A 23496-nucleotide genomic window follows, 5' to 3' on the forward strand; every position below is an offset into this window, starting at 1 on the left:
TCTCTCTTAAAATTATGAATACACTAAACTTTCAGATAATAACTTAAAATCTTATTGGAATACCTTGAAATTATATAAAATAAAATCCTTCAAGATCCCAAATGAATACACCCATCTTTTTGGAGTCGGTGTTAAGACACTGTCACACCATAATCGTGGGTCACTGAAAAAAATTAAACACTGCTCCCGGTATGCAAATAAAAAATACAAAGAAAATAAAATACTTTTATTTTACATCACAAAAGCTTGTCTACACTTTTAGTGAAATTCAACTACTCTTCAAGTGTTTGGTTCAACACATGTCAATAAAGCGTGAGCTCTTAGATTAGTAGGACAAAAACCAGAATGCACAGCATAAGCTATAATGATGCATGAATGTAATGTTTCCTCTTAATTTTGTTCTTAACCCAGTTAATAGAGAAATCCTTTTTCTTTTCATTAGTCATCTTGTCAAACTCTCAATCCTCAAATATGAAACCCAAATAGATCGTTCATTGGACTCTAACCGAAAGGACTTCACTTTCTTATTCGTGCACTTTGGGTTGAACATAAGTCTTGGTGCCCCCGAAAGTGAATTCAACTACTTTTAGTTTCATATACTACTATAAATCGCATACCTGCCCAATTTAAGACTCAAACAAATGACCATAAAATGATCATAGTAATTCGTTTTGATTGATACTTTCTTAACGATTCCACCATGCATGACATAATTATATCACTTATGATAATTCTAAAGGAGTTCCCCGAAAAATCCCTATCTAAATTCCAAAACTAAAACAAAGATGCGCATTTGCTACCGCATTGGCAATGCTCCAAGAGTTTCTCCGATGCTCTACTCCTCTCTGTTGCATGCAGTACACCTCTGCTTCTATTATTTTTTTTGGGTCCAAATTCAACTCTGATTTTAAGTTGATAAGTATTGCATGGAGCTTTCATTCGTCACAACCACAGAATACCGAGAAAGCACCTACGGCGTCGCGGGTTGCTGTATGCGGACATACTTTCGTTGTCTTGTATGCGGACATGCGGACGCTGCACCACACAAATTTTATTCTCTGCGCGGTTTGCTGTGAGTGGCCGCTCGTTTGTGGTTAAGAACAAATTGGGTCAAGAGTGGGCCCATTATTTTAAGAGGGGTGATTTAAGTCATCTCCAACTGAATGATCTACAGGGTTAGAGGGTAAAAAATAGTCCGAAAATTGTCTCCAACTGAGGATCAGGTCAAATGGCTCATGAGTCCCACTGGACAATAAAGGGCCAAAGGGCCAACCAACTAGCCCCGGGGCAGGGCACATGCTAACATCATGATGACGTCTTTTTTTTTTTTTTAACATTTTTTTTTTGGGACCAAAAATTTCTAAATAATATTTAATTACGGGTTTAGACTTTTTGGGCCGAGAAAGGTCATTTGGTCAAAGTTGGGGTGTTTATTTTATAAGCATGTTTCCTTGTTCATTCATCTCCCACGGCTAATGTGGGACAATTATAATGGGTATAGTTGTTGTTGTAGTTCATTTCATAAGCATGTTCCTTTCCTTTATTTTAAATATTTAATTATCTTACATTTAATTTGTTGTAGTTGTAGTTTTTAGATTTAAGTTGTTGTGGTTTTTAAATTTAAATAATAAATTATATTTGGTCCTATGACCATCGGTTGGAGACGGTTTTTTGTGACAGGGCTAAAACGAGTCCTATGACCCTTTGGCTCTCGATTGGAGATGGTAAGAAATATGGCCATGCATTGTTCATTACAATATTAATTTATTGGAGGGCCAGAGGGCTAAAACGAGCCCTCTGACCAGCCTTCGGTTGGAGATGGCCTTATGGGGGCTCATTTGGTTAACCTATGGGATATTGAATAACCCAAAATACAACAGCCCTGAAAACATATGTTGTGTATTTCGTACGATAGGTCATGACTTCGATTCCTAGCTCATGAATCGAACGATGGTAGTCAAGGGGAGACTTAAAATGCCTCTGTGAGTCTTTTCGGCCTCCAAAAAAGTAGACTGTCATGACGAAGGAGTAGGATTCTCTCCCCTCTTTTTGTCCCTCATCTTCCCTCCCCTTCTATTGGAATGGTCATGGTTAAGCCACGTCAATATTTTATATTAATTTTTTATAGAATGAGAGAGACAAAATAGAGAATGTGAGAGGAGGAGATGAAAATATCAAAGAGTAAATTCCATGACGAAGCCATCAACTGATCTCCTTTTTTTTGAAAAAAGAAAAACATTTATAGTGTACTAGCCTCTCTGCACGCGCTAACGCACATGCAACAGACCTTTTTTATTCACAAGCGCTATGCTCCTCTTAAGATGTGTTGTGGTAGTTGTTTTCTTTCTCATATGGTGTCCTAAAAATAAAATACAACATACAATTACAAATAAAGGGTATTGGAATATAATTAAGTTGGGTGTAAAATGCGTGATAAAATAAAGACTCCTTATACGCGCGGAAGCACATTAAAAAAAATTAGGAAAAAATAAAGATAAAAATACTTCAAGGAATCAAATAATAATGTAAGAGAATGAATTAAACAATTAATCTATGACATTAAGTTGAAGAGTAAGAATTCATATATATATATATATATATATATATATATTTTTCCTTATAGTACCACAAAATACACTAACTTTTATCACATTTGTTTGAACAATTTATCTTATTAAAAATTGCTAAAGATGGAGTTGATAGGGTTTATGGCTTCATAGTATGTTATCTATTATTTCTTGATGTATATAGCCCTTTCCCATTCCGCATGCAATCTGCTTTGTTATGTTGCCACAATTGTAAGAACTCAATTTAAAAACAAACTCCATGTGAATGAAGCCACCTATTAAGAAATCAAATATTATTCTGATACACATAAACTATGGACTAACTTGGGAGCGAAGATTATTAGTTTTATCCACCAACAACTCAATCTTCTCACCGCGATCAAGAACCTGCAAAACATACGAATTTCGATGACTAAAAATCGATCCACATTTACGTACATGTAATGAGAATGAAAAAGGAATATGAATAGTAAAAAGGAATTAAAGTGAGAAAAGTCAAAATGACGATTTTCCAAGTGAAACAGGCATTAAGTTCAACAATAATCATTCAGTAATTGAAAAGCATATTACGAACTTAAATGAAAACCCTAAATACTCTATAGCCATTCTATGCCCATGTTTTTACCTTTTTTTCTCTCTACGTGGTAGTTTTGTTTTGCTAGAAGACTACAAATTGAATTTTTTTTTTTTAAATCTGAATCATATAAGAGTATTTTTGGATTATGGTTATTTCAAAATTTTTGCCTTCTGGATTTATATATATGGAAGAAGAAAATATAATAACAGTAAATAATAATCAATATAAGCATATGAATAAGAATGCAGAGATTATAAATAATTAGATAGAATCTCACACAGAAAGGATAAAACAACAAAGAATTAAGGCCAGAGAGATTTAGTGAAATCGTTACTATTTGTAATCCTGTCATACGGTTACAAATATATAAAAATTGCTAATATACAAACCAATGAAGTGAAACACCTCTTTCTTATGGATCTGCAACATTTGAAGTAAAGGGAGAATTAAAAATTACATCTTCTGATCCCTCATTAAAACCAAATCCTTACCAAATGGCCAGAACCTCCACGCTATCACCTTCACCGCCCCTTTCTACGTATTGCGGTAAAATGCCCCAAGCACAACAAATTTTTTATGGGAATTTACTGAAAAACTTGTTCCTGTGGAATTTCATGATCAGGGGATATGCCTGCAATGGATGTCCGTTCAAGTTTTTGGTTTTGTACCATGAAATACTTAGTTTTGGACAGAAAGCGGTTAATTTTACGTACCCCTTTGTTCTCAAGGCGTGTGGTGAGACGTTGGCTGTAGAAAATTAGGAGGAAGGTTTTAGTTCATTTTAAGTTATTTGCAAAACCGAGTTCCTCCGTTGCAGAGATTATTCAACTCGAGTCGGAGTTGCATGCTCAACTTCACCAAATAAGGTTGTTGTTGCTCTGGAAATTGGGGTTTTACCATTTTATCCTCATTTTCTAAACTTTTTTGGATTTTGATTGTGAAGGAAACAAAGGGCAATATTGAGTTTATTGAATGTTTCACCTATTTGGCGTTCTCACTTTATATTTATTTATTTATATAGATATAGATATATAGATATACAAGTAAACTATTCTCGCTCTTATGTAAATCTCTTCTTATACCAAGTTGGATTTATGGGTGGGCATGTAAACTCCGAACCTCAGAAAAGAAAAACCCAAAATTATAAATCGGTTTGGTTTTCAATTTTTTTAACTTTTGAAACCAAAAGTGAGCCAAACAAAAAAAAAAAAAAAAAAAAAAAAAACTTTGTAATTGCTTTACGGAACATTTCCTTCCTCATGGTTTGCCTTGATGGGCTATTTTTATGTCATCGGTCCAGGGCGCCTTAGCCTATAGAAGAACGTAAAGCCCAAACAAATATTTTATTTCTACGTGGCACGTTTCTACTGGCTTCATACTTCTTTATAACGGTCTTCGCACCACCAGATTATTGCGCCTCCATTGTATAATCTCAAAACCCTACAACATCTCCTCTCGAATTTTCCACTCCCCCGTATCTCTCAGCCGCCACCGCCTCCATCTCCGCCGTCCTCCAATCTCCGGCGCTGAAATTTACTTATTTGTTCCGATTTTTATGTTCCATTTCACTGCCTCTTTGAGTAGCCATATGAATCAATTTCAATTTCGTATTTTGGCTTAGTTAGGAGGCAGATAGTAATTTGATTTAATTTAATTTAATTTCAGTGTTTTGTGACCGAGGACTTTTGGATTTCTCAATCGATTGTCCTCCAAGCAGCCTCACACATTCTCAAATCTTCCTTCCCAAATATTCTTTAAGTTTTTGTTTGCTTTTTTACTTTTGCCCTCCGAATAACCAGAAGGCGAGATGCAAATCCGATGCCGTTTGGTTCAGACAGGGGCACACAGCGATCCGAAGCCGTTTTGTGGGCGAAGATCTGATTATTTCTTCATCCTCTATTTCATTTTTTCAAAAACTTTGCTTCGAACATTTTCATTTGTCGCTTAATTATTAAATAATTAAATAATTATTTTGATGTAATTAACTGTGAATTTTTTTTTTTTTTTTTAAACATAGATAATATCATTTGTTATAAAATTATAAAAAAAAAAAATTCTAAGGTTAGGGGCCTCTCAGAAACCGAAAGGTGGATGTGAAACGGCGCCGTTCGGTTCACGCGGAGGCTCTCAGAGTAAGGGAATGGCCCCCCGAATCAGTTTGAGGGTTAGGGATGAATGTTTTTCTATCCCCTTCCTATAGGTTGTTTCGGAAAGTTATGTATTTTTTTCCTTCCTCGTTTTAATTATTATTTTCCCGATTAGTTTCCTATATCATGATAAATTAAAAAAGAATAACGTTTAAGGATTAAATTTGCTGATGTAATATGCATCCGATAATGAACATTTAAGAATAATTCGATAATGAAAAAATAACTTAAAAAATGAAGCCTACAACAAATAAAAAACAGCAAATGAATAATGTTGGATACACCAGATATCACCAACAAATGATAACTAGTAATCAAATACGGGTAAATTTTTTTAAACTTATTTTAATCTTGATTGGATACTCATAATTTTCATAAAATTTATTTAAATTTTAATTGAATAGTCGTAATTCAACAAGTTACTCTAAAATTGTTCAAAATTAAAAAAAGATAATACTTAGTGGATATCCATTAACAACAAACCTAAGAATGGAGCACCGGAAGCCCAGAATACAGGGCCCAATGGCTTCTATACCTTTGGTTCGAAAGGGCAAACTGAAAGAGCTCGTTGGGTGAGATTTTCTGTGAAAGCTTTATGCCGTGGTATTCGTGGGTGCCGGCGAGGGTTTATTTTACAAGAGAAACATATAGAAAATGAGAGCGACGTTTGAGCCCACAGACAGGCATCTCCTTTCTCTCTTTAAGCCTCTTTTGATTCTCCTCCATGTAATTGGTTCTGAATTTCTTGTCTTTCAGCATCTCGGAAAGCATGTATTGAGTTTGTGAGGAGCTAGATAAGTCCAAAGCTTGACATCTTCGTCGCTGCGGACACAACTGTTGGGTTGTTGGAGTAAGGCATGCCTACTCGGAAACCCGGCAAGCCAAAATCCTTAGAGAGGCTGTACACAATATTGTGACAATTCCATATGTCGGCCTCTTCTAGGTTTCTTTCAGTTAGAGCTTCTGCGAAGCTTATGAAACTGGGGTAGTTGAAAGCTGTTCCCGAGTATATTTCATCGCTTACCATGTGTATTTCTTTTGCAATGGCGAAATCGATGATGTGGTTGAGCTCAAGTCGAGTCACTGTTGTGCCTAAAGGGTTTGAAGGATTTGTGAACAATACCCCTTTCACTTTTAGGTTTAATTTTTGGGCACGTTGGTAGGCCTCCTCCAATGTAGATTCAGTAATTCTGAATCCATTTGCACTTGTGCAATGAATTGGAACGATTTCAACTCCGGTACGCAACTTGAGATCTCTATCAAACCTGCCGAAAAGTAGCAGTGATCAAAAAATATTTTTTGGTATAAATACAATGTAAGGCACACATGATCAATACCCTGGGTGGTATGGAGTGGGGATGAGGAAGGCTTCACCAGGATCGGCAAGGCAAAATATAAGAGTCTCATTGGCAGGAGTTGAACCCGCGGTGAGCATAATCTTGATAGGATCAAATTTTACTTTGTTTCCTCTCATTTCCGCCAAGAACTCAGCCAACGCCTGTATATACAAGTGCATGTTAGTCTACAATATGTATATGTACTTGCATGCGCGCACACACGTCTAAGTATATGTTCATCCAGGTCAACTGTAAGTTTAAATTTATTTACAAAAAAATATATGATATATATTTAGAAAATAAAATTAGAAGTAATTATACATTCTTGAAAGCAGGGAAGCCATTATAGTCTTGAAAGAGAGCCAACTCTCTGAAAACGGATTCTTCATTTCTTTTCAGCAACAGTGCATGTGGTTTGCTTTCGAGCCATGACTCAATAAGGTCAAATAAGAGCTGCAAAAATAAGAACACACTTAATAATTAAGCGACATTAACCTTCTCTCCCGAGTCGGTGGTAATCCTCTTCTTTTTCTTTTTGCTCTTCCCTTCCTTATTTCTGTTACTACTCTTCCTCTGCTATCCATCATGATCAGTGCGACCTATGCATCCTTGATGCCATTATTCCTACTCAATTAATTCCTCATATCCATCCAATCCATCACTCCATCTTCATGTCCCTCATACATCCCCCACAAAGCCGATCCTCTGTATTTTCGATTTGGCTCCATCCTTCATCAATTTATACCCTTGTTTGGTCTACAGTCACTTTTGACCGTGATCTGTCACGGTACATCGAGAAGGTGTGTCGAGTTCTGGTCTTCATATCGGCTCAGGTGTCCGCACCACCTCCTTCTCTTGGTCTGCCTTTATTGGCAGTGTTGCTTGTAGGATTCTCACAGGCTTCGTTGTTTTCTTCTCCCTGGTGGTTGCGTTCGGAGAGGGTTTCATTGATGGATCATGGGGTCTTCCTTCCTCCCATCTCTGAGGTGTTGATTGGTTGGAATCATGGTGTACTTGGTTCTTGCTGTTCGTGCGGTGCTACAGAGGCGGTTGTAGCAGAGACAAGGCTCTCTTTCGGTGGGTCTTTGTTTTTGGGCTTTAACCTTTGTCTTGGCCCTTCGTGTGTAGTTTGTAAGGTCCAATTTTGTGTTGTGTGTATGGTTTGGACCTTGGTGTGTAGTTTGTTTGGCCCTTTTTGCTTTGTGTTTTAGTACGGGCCTTTGTATTGTAAGTTTTCGGTTTGTAATAAATTTACCATTTGTAACAAAAATAAATAAAAAATTAAAAAAAATAAGAGACCTGCAAAAATTAATTAATTAAAAATGTATAAATAGAGTGTCACCTGATTCTCTGCAAAAAATATTTGCTTAATAATTATATATATTATAGCTAAGCTAGGTAGGTATACATAGAGTGTCACCTGATTCTCTGCAAGTCCCATCTGAATGATGCTGTTTGGATTTGTATCTTGGTCGTAAAGGTTCCTTTCGTACGAGTCTTGGTCATGAGAGTCAGAACTTGCTTTCTTTGACAACATTTTCAATACAGCCATGGTAGCTAGGCTCCAATTATACGTTAGAAATTTTTGCTTGATGAATGGTACTCCTCCAGTAACCTTCACAAAGAAATCAAAAACAGGTTAGAAAATGATAACTATGAATAAAGTTACAACAATAAAACGAAAACAGTTAATTTTTTTCTTCGAAATGGTATATGTGAATGCTTGATTAGAACACGATTTAGGTTGATGCGTATAACTGCTCTCCTTTAGAGTATGTCACCTCCTCAAGGACAATTACAATACTCAAATCGATCTATGAGCAACTCGAATCTTTTTTGTTTGGATGAAGAAGTTGATGGACCAATTAGAGAATGTAAAAGTCTTGAATGAACAAGAGAATCGAAGAGAAGGATGCATGCTAGAAGTATATATCTTTCACAAGACCGGCACTCCAATATATATAGGGGAAAAGCTAGCTTGGAAAGACGCTGGGAGTAATTAACAAAGTTTAAAAAAAATGACCAAATTCAATTCAACAAAATTCTCTTATGAATTAAAGAAAGTATGATCGATAATACCAATAGAACGCATAACGGATATATATAGTATTGAAAACTTGAAAGTATATATTGAGTTCAAATTTTATGCATCCAAAATCCTATGTGTCTATCTGTGTTCTATCTTTTTGAGAGACACGTGTCTTTTTTATTTAATTTATCATTAGCTTTTAATTTTTTAATTAAGAAGATAAGTTGAAAGTTAACACTGTTAAATGAAGTTTAAATGAATGGTCACGTGTTGCTCAAATAAATAGGGCAAGGAAAGAAAGGTCATAGAAGATTTGATCTCGTACATAAAATAGAAAACATTGTTGGAATTTAATTAGTATTTCCAAAATACTTTATCCTTTTGTGAATTCGAGACCTCCAATTCATTGGCGATATCAAGTTTCATGACTTTTAGAATCTCCTAGTTGGGATTGGTTTGATTGTCATCTTCCTTTTCAATTATGTTTGTTTAATTTCATGCTAGTATTGGAAAGGGGTAATTAACCAAACAATATATCTTGTGGTATTCAGAATGAAAGCTGTTATTAGCACTTCAAAAATCTCATTATACACTCCGCACAAGTGTATTTTTTTCTTCTAATTATAGAAAGTTTAGAGTGCCAAATAAAATTTTAGGAGTTCTAATAACAATTCCCGTTCAGAATTAAAGAATTAAAGAATTAAAGAATTACTGACTTTGGTTTGTTCGATGAAAAGAAAAACTCATAAAACATTGGATGGAATGGACAGATTGGTTTATCTTTGATTCAGTGAATCAATCTGTAAAACATGCAAATTCACGGAATCTATTTACCATAAAATAACTTGTTTTGGAAACCCCGAAACTTCACTTTTTAGAAATATATATGCCATTTTGGTAAAAAATTTAGTTTAAATGTGTGAATTCAGCACAGAATCTACCTGCGTGGACAGAAATGGAAATTAAAATGGCAGTCTGGTGGAAACTAAATATAACATATACAAAAAATTTTACAAGTTCATGTTTTGCAAGCTCAAATTTTTATCCATCTTTTTGGTAATTTTATTTTGTTTTTTCGTTTTTAAATCTAACCAAAAAAATTGGAGGGGAGAAGTTGATGGGAGATCAAGAAACAAAGCTACTAGTACATTTTATTCAGCTAATTTACATACAAATTAAAAGAAGAATGACAATGCGTGATATTTTTTTGGGTAAATTACACTTTCATACATCAGGTTTGGAGTATATTTCAATTCCTTACAACATCTTTAAAACATTTCACTTTCATACCTTAAGTACTATTTTATTTCAAAATAATACATCCGTTACATTTTCCATCTATTGATCCGTTAAATGCTGACGTGGCTGCCACATATATGCCACATGGCTGCCAAATGTCTGCCACGTGGCAAATAATTTTTTTTTTTTTTTAAAAAAAAAATTGAAACCAGTGTCTTCCCCCCCCCCCCCCCCCCACAAGCGACCCTAACCCAGAACCCAAAAACCTGCAAGAAGAAGAAGAAGAAAAGGGCGGGAAAAAAAAAAAAGGCCCTAGTTCGTCCCACCCGAGCCACCCCTTTCTCCCATCCCCCATCACCCACAAAAATTCCATCCGAGATTAGGTGGATCTATCACAAAACTAGTCCAAAAATCATCTCAAACTCAAAGTATTTTCAAAACCCAACCATACGGAAAATCACGAGATCTTGACCCGAGGGCGGGAAAGGGGGGAAGGTCGCACGGCGCTGGGGGGGGGACGAACTGGGTTTGGGGTTTTTTCCCTTCTTCTTCCTCCTGCTGCAGGTTTTTTTTTTTTTTTTTAATCTTCTTCTTCTTCTTCCTCCCTCTTCTTCTTCTTCTTCTTTTTGCAACTACAACAGGTTTTTTGGGTTTTGGGTTAGGGATAGGGATATGGGTCGCTGGAGGGGGGGAGGGATAGTGGGTTTCATTATTTATTTATTTTTTTTTTTTTGGAGAAAATTCAGGTTTTCAAAAAACATATATTTTTTTATTTGCCACGTGACAGACATTTGGCGGCCACGTGGCATATATGTGGCAGCCACATCAGCATTTAACAGATCAATGGATGAAAAATGTAACGAAGGTATTATTTTGAAATAAAATAGTACTTAAGGTATGAAAGTGAAATGTTTTGAAGATGTTGTAAGGAATTGAAATATACCCCAAACCTGAGGTATGAAAGTGTAATTTAACCTTTTTTTTTTGCTGCAATTATGACAGATGTGATTATGTCATTGTTAGTATTGAGAAAATGGGAGTATTGGCTCCTAACCTAAAAATTCACGAGAATTGGTCCCCGTCATAACCTCCATCCAAAATATAGAGTTTAGATGGGCATATAACTATATAAGGGACAAAAGTTCTAACGTACGTAGTTACCTAAAATGACCATTATTCCACATTGTTAGAAATTCAAAGATTAACTCACAAGTTTTTAGTTCAGTACCAAAACTCCACTTAGAATAAAATTTTGGGACAATTGCTCTAATTTCATTTTTCATTCTTCCTACTATGCATTACAATGCCTTAATATGTCTCTCAAGAATATACTCCTACCACACAAGTACCAATTTTCTTTTGTTCTGAGCATTAGCTATTATAATTGGTCCATTTTATTTCAGCTTGCAACGACTAATCTAAATCTCTCATGGTAATTTGTGTTCAACATGACAGAGTGGATTCAAACTTGTGAACCGGTATGTTAACCATTTCATTGTCGCATCTTTGCAGTATTCGTTTAACTTTTGAAATTTTTTTTTTATCACCGTATCGTATTGTATTTTTGTATACGAATGCAAGCAACACCGGTTAATTAGATTCTGATTTGCACCAAGGCTAGTGACTGGAAGTTGCTGCAAATGCTTTTTAAATGTTTCAAACCAGATAAAAAAATAGTAATCTCTTAATTTTCAATATTGGAAAGTTGCAAGGAATTTACAAGACGTTTGATGCAACATATGCCAACACAGATAAAACCAAACAAATAAGAAGATAGAATGATGTTCTGTTTATGGTCTGAGTTTTTTATTTTCTCTTGTTCAAAATTAAAGCACAATTAGAGTTTGGTTTGTTCGATTAAGGGTTCAGGGTTTAGGGAAAATTGTTTTGCATGTAGTGGAAAGATGCGTTTAAGCATTATAGTGACAAGTTCAATACAGATCAAAACAACTTCTATGACTAATGACTGGGGTGTTTTTTGGTTGGAATATGACCGACAAGGCCTTTTTTTGTCCAAAACAAAGGGTAGGATGCGAGAAGTGAGTCTCGATGAAAAATCTTGTCAAGACTTTCAATCTGATAAAAAAAAAGAGTTTCGCACCTTTACAATTAATGACAAGAGCTATCATCTAAAATAGAAGGTCCTTTGGCTACGAGTTTTTCCATTTATAATCTACGACTAAAGGATTCGAATTTGAAGTTATCACTAAATCATCAATAGTTAATTAACAGATTAACTGGACATTAGAGGACTGTTTTTAGATTAAGGAAGTCCTTTAAAAAGCAAATATATACATATACATCTCACATATAGTTTACTACTATCATTGTTTAGATATTATACAATATCAGCAACACTTCATCATTAATTTACACACATACATACAAATATATGCATATGAGACTACATTTTCATTTTTTTCCAATAACGTGCCGTGAACCATCATTCTTACGAATATAAAATACCACACAAAATACAACGAATAAATACAATAATTAACTACATTTTATGGTGATGAAAACATAATCTGCAAGCATCACCTGCTTAATCTCTACCGTTATCAGCAAAACAAATAAATTCAGTATGTCACACAGGATGAATTACTTAATTAACTAACGGTCTGGTTCACGCTCATATGAAGCCAATTGGAAAACCCACTTGCTCTTTAACCACCTGGATTTGGACAGTCCTGTTTGCTGGTGAACAATTGTGGAGTCAACGAGGGCCTTGACACGTTGCATTGCAACCATTAGGGTTTCTTCAGACATATTTGCAAAGCACATTCTAAACCAACCCGGTTCAGAGCAATGGCAAGAAGAACCGGGAGAGATATTCAACCCGAATTCACAAACCACTTTCTTCCAAAGCTCCTTTTCAGCTTCAAAAGTGTTGGACCTCAAAAGGTGCCTCATGTCCACCCAGCAAAACAACCCAGCATTGCTTTCCAAACACCTAATCCCTGCCCCCTTGAGCCCACAAACAAGCATCTCCTTTCTCCTTTTAAGTCTCCTTTGATTCTCCTTCATGTAGTTGGCGGTGAATTTCTTGTCTTTCAGCATTTGGGAAAGAGTGTACTGAGTTTGTGAAGAGACAAGTCCGAAGCTTGACATCTTTGTAGCTGCGGACACAACAGTTTGATTGTTGGAGTAAATCATGCCTACCCGAAAACCCGGCAGCCCGAGATCCTTAGAGAGGCTGTACACAATGTGACAACGATTCCATACTTCATCGTCTTCTAGGTTTCTTTCAGTTAGAGCTTCTGCGATGCTTATGAAACTAGGGGAGTTGAAGACGGTTCCTGAGTATATTTCGTCGCTTATTATGTGTATTTCTTTTTCCATGGCGAAGTCTATGAGGTGGTTAAGTTCAAGTCGAGTCATTGTTGTGCCTAAAGGGTTTGAAGGATTTGTGACCAATACTCCTTTAACTTTTAGGTTGAATTTTTGGGCTTGTTGGTAGGCTTCTTGCAATGCAGACTCAGTGATTTTGTATCCATTTTCACTTGTGCATTTTATAGGAACAATTTCAACTCCGGTACGCCACTTCAGATCTCTATCAAACCTGCCAAAAAGAGGAAGTGAACAACAAAAATAGTTGAGTTATATTTTCAAACAAAATAGAAGTATTAATTAAGAAGTTATACGCGGGATTAAATTATTAATTGTATGCATCGGTTCATGCATGTGAAACTCACAAGTTATAAATGTTTGTGAGACTCATTTTTGAGTGGTGAGTTTTACATGCTTGTAGCTGTGACATAAGGGTTTATATGTAACTAGCATGTACAAAAAATTCTCAGAGTACAATGAGAAAAAAATGATTGGGCGTAATTACGATGTAGCGGACAAAGATTAGATCAATACCCTGGATAGTATGGAATGGGAAGGAGGAAGGCTTCACCGGGATCAGCAAGGCAAAACATAAGAGTTTCGTTGGCAGAAGTTGAACCGGCTGTGAGCACAAGCTTGCTTGGATCAAATTTTACTTTGTTTCCTCTCATATTTGCCATGAACTCTACCATCTCCTGTATATAAAAGCGCATATTAGTTTACAATACACACACACACGTATATATTAATCCATGATCAAAATTGTAAACATAATATTTATTAGGTAATGCTAGAGAAACTAAATTTAAAAACAAAGTTTTGAAAACTAAAGAATATATATGGAAGTTGATGATTGGTTTATTACTTAAACTTGATAAACGTGTTTATTTCTATTGGTGACACATAATATATTTTACAAATTTAATATCCAAATTTATTCTCCATAGCATTCCCCATATTTCTTAACAAAAAAAAATGTCAATGTATACATTTAGAAGATTAAATGTTTACATAAATTTAGAAGTAACTACGTACATTCTTGAAAGCAGGGAAGCCGTTGTAGTCTTGAAAGAGAGCCAACTCTCTGAAAACAGATTCTCTATTTCTTTTCAACTCCAGTGCATCGGGATTGCTTGCGAGCCATGACTCAATACGGTCAAACGAGAGCTGCACAGAGAGAGAGAGGGAGAGAGAGAGGTGTATATGGATAAGCATGTTACCGGAAGTGGAATTGCGTAAGAGACTAAAGATGTACAAAATATTAACACTCAAATAATTATAAAAATTAATTAAAAAATGTATAAACAGATATAAGACCATGAGCACGCACGCATGCAAAACCACCAACCAACTTGGATTGTGACTTTGAACAACCATGTACCATCTGATTGATTACATGATTATTTCTTATCATGATAGCTTGAGGCTTGACCAAGCCATGAGATATTTTCAAAATATTTTGTGGCATAGAAGCTAGCAAGTAGTACTTTTTTTTCTTTTACGTTAGAGGGCTTCGAACCTTATACTTAATTTACTAATTCCAATGGACTTTAGTAGCAATAATAGATCGTAGATTTTCATGATGACGGATTCTCACCTGATTCTCAGCAAGTCCCATCTGAATGATACCATTTGGATTTTTAACTTGATCATATGGGTTCTTCTCGTATTCCTGCCATCCCAGGAAGTAGGATGAGTCCTGGCCATGCGAGTCACAACTTGCTTTCCTTGACAACATTTTCAGTGCAACCAAGCTTGCTAGCCTCTGGTTAAGTACTTGTGAAATGAAAAGAATTTTTTCTTAACAATCTGAGAGAGAGAGAGAGAGAGAGAGAGAGAGAGAGAGAGAGGTTGGTTTTTAGGAAGGAGGGTTTGCTTTGTGGAAATAGAGCGCTGCATGCATATAAATAGGGAGCCTCAAGGCACGGGGGCACATGAGGGAAAAACTCGAAAGGCACATTAGTCCGACACTATGAATAATAAATTGACGGTGCTGATTCTTTGACCAGTGCTTACAAATTATATAAAAAATTTATCTTATAAAATATAAAGTAATTATAACTGCAATCACAATTAATCACTTCATAAATCCTAGTCATTTTATGGATATAGACATTATTATTAAAATTTTGCATGTACGTACTTCTCTTACTATACTAGTTGATTGTTATATATAGCACATAAATAAGAGCATTATAGAATTTTTGTTAACGGCCTATACATATAAAAAATGTTATAAATTCATTTCATTTAAATGCAAAGTAAAATCCATCCTTTTGGTAATCTTTTATTTATAATAAAAGTGGAAGGAGATGAGAGATCAAGAAAAATAGCTCATACCACCCCACATTCACGCAGCTAAATTACTTACAAACGAAGAGAATAATGGCTATATGCATGATACTTTTGGCTGCAATTTTTGACATATGTGGTTATGTCATTATTCCCATCATTAATTAAACATTATATTTTTAGTTGCTGTAGGTGGATAGGATTATTGGATGTCGAAGACAGATGGCACTCAACTATGACTTCCAGTGAAGCACCGACACACTAACGTCATGTCTTTTTGCTCTGAAAGCGAACATTATGTACGAATGTCTTTTTGCGTCATCGATCTCCAATTAATCAAGTTTTTGAGTTTTCAATTTCATAATATATAATATAACCGCATAATCAAATGTCTTATGGTAGGGATATGTGGAAAGGGATCATCAACGGATTTTATTTTTAAGAATTATGTGATTGTGATCGTTCATTATATATCATGTGATCATAAATTATTTTAAATTTTTAAATTTTAAATTAAATATAAATAGTACCAAACAAAAATTGACTGCATGATGTACGATGAACAATTACGATCATAGAATTCCTAAGATCCCTAGAAAAATGATCCACCTAGGATCCTTTTCCGGAATATGTAACCACATTAATCAAGTGTGTTGTGGTAGGATTAATGTTATGGTTTCAATTTATATATTTAAAATTTGTTAAAATAGAGACGGTTGAAAATACAAGTTAAATGCGCTAGCAAAATTTTGACGCTATTTACTAGCTAAATTAGCAAATTTTAGTAACTCTTTGAAGTGCTGTTATAATTTAAATTAAAGTACACACATAGAAGAGGATTCAAACTCAAGGGAAAACGGCGAGTGCATTCTTTCTTATACTCAAATTTATGTTGTTTAAATAAGATAAAACTCTGTAAAAAACATAATTCAAATAAGAATAAATTATACAAAACTACATTAAATATTGGGTCAACTACAGTTTTATACCCCATATTTAAAACATTTCAATGTCATACCTTATCTTACGAATTTGTTGCAATGTCGTACATTCGTCAGTTTGTTTGTCAATTCCTCCTTTAAATGCAGACGCGGCTTGAGGCGGGCCCCCTCGCTGGCCCAACTGGATTAAAAAATTAATTAAATATTAGAAATAAAAATCATTTAAATATTTTTATAAAAAAAGGTGGGACTCATCCCTCACAAACCCATCACCATCACCCTTATTCCCGGTTCACCTCAGACATCAACCTCACCCATCTTCGATCACCCCAACCTCTCCTCTGCCACCTGTTCGACTCCCCCTCCCTCCGTTCCTTTCCTCCCCTTCCTTGACAAACTATCCACAACGGTCATTTGAACATGAAAAATATAATTTTACATAAACTTCCAGCTCTCTTTCTATCGCCCTCCTCCTTCCCACCTCCATTACTATTGCTAGATTACTTGCAGGTTAGAGAAACGGAGGAAAGAGTTTGAACCCATCAACTCCTTCCCTCCTTCCCTTTTCTCCCTCTCCAATCTTGCCATGCTGGACCCATCTTTCAACCTAGTATGTGGCAAAATTCCACCAGATCTCTACCTCTCATGGGCTCAAACCCGACCCGATCCCCCTTGTCTTCCCTAGTTTCCAACTCGAGATCCAAACGGAGCCACTGGGAAATTTATAGGTCGTGAGTAGAGGTGTTAGACCATTGGCAGTGGTGGGTGGTGGAGGTGTTGGACTAGCTTGAGAGAGAATTTTGGGGGTCTTTAATTTGGAACTTTTCCTGGTGCGTCGTGAGCTTTATGGGTCGGATCTTCCAGTCGAAGAACAACTCATCGACAGAGCTCATATTCCTGTTCAAGAACAACTCAATGATATTGAGTCACGACGATTTTGAGGTTCTGAGTGTACTGGGCGAGTTGATGAATATTTTTGGTTATTGATCTAGGACTCGGCGGCGAGGAGAGTGTAAGGAAGATGAGGATAGCAACAGAGGAAGAGGGAGGATAAGGAGTGGTGGGGGAGGTTTACACAATGAGATCAGCTTTAGAATTTTCAACTAAAAAGTGATTAATTTGGTAAGATTTGTGTAAAATGGTTGTGATTGTGGCATATAGGGCTTTGGATGAAGTCTAGGTGAGGGAGGAGAGGGCGAGGTTGATGTCCTTAGGTGGGCTAGGGAAGAAGGGTGAGGGTGATGGGTTTGTAGGGGGTGGATCCCACTTTTTAAACAAAAAAATTTAAATGATTTATTTTTTAATATTTAATTAATTTTTAATCCAGTTGGGCCAAAGAGTGGGCCCTGCCTCAAACCACGTCAGCATTTAACGGAGAAATTAACAGACAAACTGACGGAGGTATAACATTGCAACAAATTCGTAAGATAAGGTATGACATTGAAATGTTTTAAAGATGAGGTATGAAACTGTGGTTGACCCAATAGTTGAGTTAATTTTGTGTAATTTACCCTTTAAATAATGGCTTATTTATATTTCTTCAGATCAAGATTTGTCTTTAAGGATAATAAGCATGGTTTCATTTTTTATCTTAAACTCAAATATCATACAAAGATGCGGATGTGTATCTATTGTCTAAGATAATGTGTCTATCACTTTGTATTCAAATTTGAATTATCTTCTCGTAAATTAGAATATCTTAGAATATCAAATAACATTATTAACCTTATTTTAGTTGAGAAAAAAAAAAAAAAAAAGAAGAAGAAATTATCACATCTCTTGATACTTATAAATCGGTTTGATATTTCGTAAAAAAGAAAATTGATATATTTGCATGATTGCATCCTTTGGAGAAGAGGTGGTGAAATATCACTATTATTAGAGTGTCCTGAGTAGTTGTAGTCAATCGTGGAACCCAGGAAGCCTGGTCTTGTATACTTCTGCAGATCCCTCCAAATCAGGTAACCCAATTGGGGAACATTTGGGACTTGCCTTTGAGTTCCTCTTTGTTTTTATTTCTCGGAGTGAAGAGAGAGCGGGAGAGAGAGAGAGCATTCTGCAAAGCTTGGCATATGATGCCATGCCAGTCACAATAATGTTAAAGAGACTCTCTTGAAATGAAGCTATTCATAGACTCTCGATCACTTTATATTTTTAGTACAATATTTTATAATGTCGTTATATAAATTGTGTCAAAAATATATAGTAACCAAAAATTCATAAAAAATTTATAAAAAATCTCACTTTAGATAAATTCTCATTTGCATTTCTCTTATCCATATGTTTCCCATATATCCATTCTATCCAATGGTGAATGATTAACACGGACCAGGTGGTCCTACCGTACCATTAGATGCACAGAATGGTAGAGAGGAGTTCCTGGTTGTGGGCTGTTGCCAGGTGTCGGGTTTTTAATTCGGACATCGGGTGGTCCAGACTCCGTGGCGTTTACGAGCAATGAGAATCTCAATAGAAAGCGTGTAGAGTTAGGGTAAGGGCTAGCAGTGTCATGGTCCAAATCCATATGATATATGGGTCCCATTTAGAGCAACTCCAGCGTGTCAGCCCTTCTTTCAAGCTATTCATTATTCAATCCACCTGGTAAACCGAAATCGCTTTTTGCATTCCCACTGTTGCACTTCAATAGCCATGGCAATAGGCAATAAAATATTAGTATTTTTTTATTTATAAAATAATACAAAATAATTTTATTTGTAATTTCGGATAAGATTTTTAATCGTTCTCGTTGCGCCACGTGTCATTATCCGAAAAGTTATAAAATAATACAAAATAATTTTATTTGTAATTTCAGATAAGATTTTTAATCGTTAACTTATTTCGTATAAATTACTCGTTTAGTTTTCTCGGCCATTTTCTTATTGCCTTCTCCCTTCTCAGCGTTAAAGCTTATCTCCCACTTTATAAATCTCATGAAGTTATTTAAATTTATTTTGTAAATAAATAATTTACTATTAATTACATCGATATTTTTGCATAAAATCGGCTGTGAGAATTATTAGACCATACAATTAATCAAATTGATGACAATATCAATGTTAATTGACAACGAATTTTTGAAACTTCTCAGAAATTCTGACAGTCGTTCTTTTTAAAAATACTACATACCTACTATTTTAGATGAGTTTCTGAGAAACAACTGAAGTCTTATCCCATATCTCAACTGAACCCTACTAATTAATTTATATAGCTAGCTAGCTCCCACTGCATGCTGTTTCGTTTTAAGGATTGACTTCTATAGCTATCGAATCATCATAGAGAATCAAGTTAACACGTGCCCGATAAATTAATATATAATCCTTAGAAAACTAATCATTCGAACATTTTGCATGATTTTATATAATCGATAGTCTGTGAACATAACATACTACATAGTTTACGTATACTACATAAATTGCTAATTAATTTTCTGTTTTTATTTGAGTGCTAATTTAACTTTGACTTGTAGAAAAGTTACATATACGTGTGATTTTCCCAACACTAATACAACACAAAGCAGTACATTAGCTAGATTGATTATTTAAAACAAGTGATTAAGGGAATGACGGAAAAGGGTTGGTGTGTGGTTTATTTTCCATTCATTAAACTTGTCTTGTTTAGCATAATCACACGCGTTATAGAGTGAGGTACAGCTCAACTGCAAGATTTGTTCTTGATTCTCTGGCACTGAAACTGCAATTATTTTCCACAGATTCTGTCTTAGAAAAAAAAAAAAATATCAATTATTCATACAAAAGAAGTGTTTTTTTATTTTGAAATGGAAACCATCATGGTGAGCTGCCTGAAAACGGTCTAGATAGTGACTATTTTATATATATATAAAAGAAACTTTAGCGATACGAGTAAAATTTTGTTAATTAAGTAAAAAAAAAAATTACATTTAATCGAAAAGATATAAACATAATTCGTCATAATACCACAAAAAATAACATATACATTATCTTCAAAAACAAAAACAAAAAATATAAAAAAAAAAAAAAAAAAAAAGGAAGAGGACATCAAACCTAATCCCTCCAAAACAAAACCTAAAAATAATAATCTGCAAAACTAAAAACAAGAAAAGAACAAAAAAGGAACTAGATAGTGACGAAACAACGCGGTTTTGTAATATGTCTTAACAACCTATTTTCTGCTAGATGAGACCCTGTGAGACCATGGGAAATAACCTTTACTTTTATTTATTTATTTTTCTAATTTTTGCAGAAGTTTTTGGTGTTATTTTTTTTAATTCTTTTTTGTCCTTGGGAGGTCAAAGTCGTGCTCACACTTCGCACGGCAGAGATATGAGTTTGACGATTTGAGGGGTACTTTTTTTGTGGGTAGTTTAATTTAGATAACTCGATCACAAAAAAAAAATTAGATAACTTGAATTATAGTATGTAGGTTGAGAGATTTTTCGATCCATCTAGTACACAAGTACATGACGTTTTAGTATAATGTGTGAATTTTTACTTTATTAGTATACCTTATAAAACATATCAATTGTCTTCTACTTTCAACACGTGGAATAATACACCACCTGATTTGTGTTCTCGATACCTCTAAAAATGCATGATGTTGGTGATGATGTGTTTTGAAAATATTAAGTGCCTTTTGGAATTGCTAGTTGAATGTTTTCAACAATGTTATTTCCATTATCCTTACGTAAACGCGCACTTAATTAATGGTAACAAACAATAGCAAAAATTTGCTAATAGATGTCACTCTGCTCAATTTCAACCGATTGAGTTAATAATGGGGGCAAAAGCACCCGAATAAGGAGAAAAAAAAAACAATGGTCAAATTGGTTACGCAATAAGAATCCTAAATGATCCTAAATGAGATGTTCATCCAAATACATAATTGTATTGAGGTATCAAAACCGGCATTTTCTTCATTCAGGAAACTCTTTACATGATGTTGGGACTGCATCTCTTATATAACTTTGGGTAAGCAGAAAGTTACTAGCTGCTATTGCATGGATGCATGGCCACCTTCCAAGCACACATAATTTTGTGAACATACATATGCCACTTGTGCATTTGTCTTTCTTGTTTTGCTTAAGAAAAAAGTTCTTAAGAAGGCATAGAGGTTCAACTTAATTTAGCTCTTGTATGATCGGAATGCATGCATATATAGTAAGTTTTTTAGAGTGGAAGAATTCGTGTCTTGAAAACAATTAAGAGTGATGGAATCCTAACATATGATTTGACAAAAGAAAAAGAGAATATAACATATGGGGGAGAGAGAGAGGGGGGATATGATAATGATTGTGCTATTTACACACATTTTTTTTACTTTTTACATATTTTTTTTTTATTTTTTTACATACATTCTTAATTTTCGGACGTCAAAACAAATGAATTGAAGTGAATCAAAATACATGAATTAATAAAGAATGTATAAATAGTAAAAAATGATGTGTAGATATCACATTCTTATAATAATTGGGTACAAGAGACGAGCGAAAGGGAAGGGGGCACGTGGTTTTGTAGTACAAGATGATAGAGGTCCTTTGTCTGAAAACCCTGACTGCCATGTGGAAACCACAATGAAGTGAGGAGCAGTTGGTTCCCCGGCCACACTGATCATTTGTATGACTTTACAGTTTACGGACTTAGAAAAGGCCCCAATATATGCCTGGTGACAACCAACATGGCTCCCACGTTCACTCACTGATATTTATGCCCTCATGCAGCATACAGCATACTTTCATCTTATATATATATATATATATATATATATATATATATATATATATATATATATCTCATTTCGTAAATCATACGCACACGCCAGTTTGTTAAGTCTTAATTAGCTAGATTTTTCCATGCCGTTAAGTCTGCTAATTAGTGCTTAATTATTAGAAATGAGCCAAATGATTGGTACTATAAGTAGAATATGTTTTCGTCAGTAGCATTGAGTATTTACGTACACTAATGGAGCTATATATAAAGACTGATCGATGATGATAGCAAAGAGTCAAGTCATCGGCTCACCGTAGGGAAGGACTATGGAGGTATACTAGTACGTAATGTATAGGATTAAGATAATACGAAGGACGACATACAAATTGTGCTTTGTAGGCATTCCAATGATAATTTGACAAGTGTGCATAGATTTTTTACTTTATGTTTTTATGAATATTTTTGCATATGTGTTAAACTGTAATTTGCAGGAAAGAATAATGGCCCATTCTAGGGAACGACCAACATCAATGTCCTATGTATTTGGATAAGTGAAAAATGACTTATAGTACAAAAGTATAATGTGTTGTCATAAGTAATATATAAAGATTCGGAGCGATAAAATACTAATCGATGATCATCATTTTAATCAGACACCTATAGAATACATTAAAAGAGGAGAGACAAGATGTGTTTTGTATGTATGATCACCGTAGACAAGGACTTTAGATGTGTACTAGTACGTAACGTTTGTTATTAAGATTATAAGAAAGTACGTAGAAATTAAGTTTCGTTGGTATTTTCCATATAATAAAAGTTTATCCAAAGAGCACAAAAACAACAACTAGGGTTTAGAGTGAGGAACAGAAGTGAAGGTAGCTACTTGGATGTGACTGCATTTGAGTCGTATGTGATTTAGATGTCAAAAAGTAAAATGCGATAGTGAGTCAAGCTGCCATACTTTTGTCGACAGTTTCATAAGGTTTGTACGACCATTGTAGTATGCTTCTGTAACACAAGCAAGAAAATTATAGGAACCTTGTCTGATAAATTTAGAGTTAAGTGACATTTCTCTTTTGATCTACGTGTAACGATGTAATTAGTACGTACCCTGCAGACTTTTTTCGCTAAAAATATAAAATCATAGAGCATGCATGTGGTACGTACGTCTCGACATGTATGATCAAATTCTACATATGGCTTTTATTACAAGCACTTTTACAATAAGACAATGTGAACGGTTTTCTACCTGCATCCAGCCAAATGGGAAAAATTACAAAAATAATAAGCCATAGAGTGTAAAATTGCCAACAATCTTTGAACTATTTTGTACTGATATGCTGCATTTTGCTA

At 34.9% G+C, this 23496-nt stretch overlaps 1 protein-coding gene, 1 non-coding gene and 1 pseudogene across 2 annotated transcripts; 1 reads left to right on the forward strand and 2 right to left on the reverse strand.

The window, feature by feature from the left end:
• The first annotated feature begins 4923 nt into the window (after window positions 1–4923).
• On the forward strand, window positions 4924–5077 carry LOC137720483 (small nucleolar RNA snoR138). The gene has a single exon (XR_011066526.1). It is a non-coding gene; the product is annotated as a small nucleolar RNA snoR138 (small nucleolar RNA).
• Window positions 5078–5918: 841 nt separating this feature from the next.
• On the reverse strand, window positions 5919–8165 carry LOC137712809 (1-aminocyclopropane-1-carboxylate synthase 8-like; annotated as a pseudogene).
• A 4037-nt stretch (window positions 8166–12202) lies between these two features.
• LOC137711544 (1-aminocyclopropane-1-carboxylate synthase 8-like) lies at window positions 12203–15062 on the reverse strand. Its single transcript, XM_068450794.1, has 4 exons — window positions 14824–15062; window positions 14262–14393; window positions 13761–13921; window positions 12203–13458 (listed from the first exon to the last, which is right to left on the reverse strand). The coding sequence occupies exons 1-4, from the start codon at window positions 14962–14964 to the stop codon at window positions 12510–12512; spliced, it is 1383 nt and encodes a 460-aa protein (XP_068306895.1). The 5' UTR covers window positions 14965–15062; the 3' UTR covers window positions 12203–12509.
• Window positions 15063–23496: the final 8434 nt, after the last annotated feature.

Source organism: Pyrus communis, chromosome 1 (assembly GCF_963583255.1).
Source record: "Pyrus communis chromosome 1, drPyrComm1.1, whole genome shotgun sequence".
Lineage (NCBI taxonomy): Eukaryota > Viridiplantae > Streptophyta > Magnoliopsida > Rosales > Rosaceae > Pyrus > Pyrus communis.

What these genes read in the sequence shown, in the direction of transcription:
- LOC137711544 (XM_068450794.1), bottom strand. Translation starts at nt 14,964, where the DNA reads ATGTTGTCAAGGAAAGCAAGTTGTGACTCGCATGGCCAGGACTCATCC. An exon ending in GCTTCCCTGCTTTCAAGAAT is followed by an intron (nt 13,922 to 14,261) that starts GTACGTAGTTAC and finishes TTTTATATACAG; the next exon opens with GAGATGGTAGAGTTCATGGC. An exon ending in CCCATTCCATACTATCCAGG is followed by an intron (nt 13,459 to 13,760) that starts GTATTGATCTAA and finishes TCTTTTTGGCAG; the next exon opens with GTTTGATAGAGATCTGAAGT.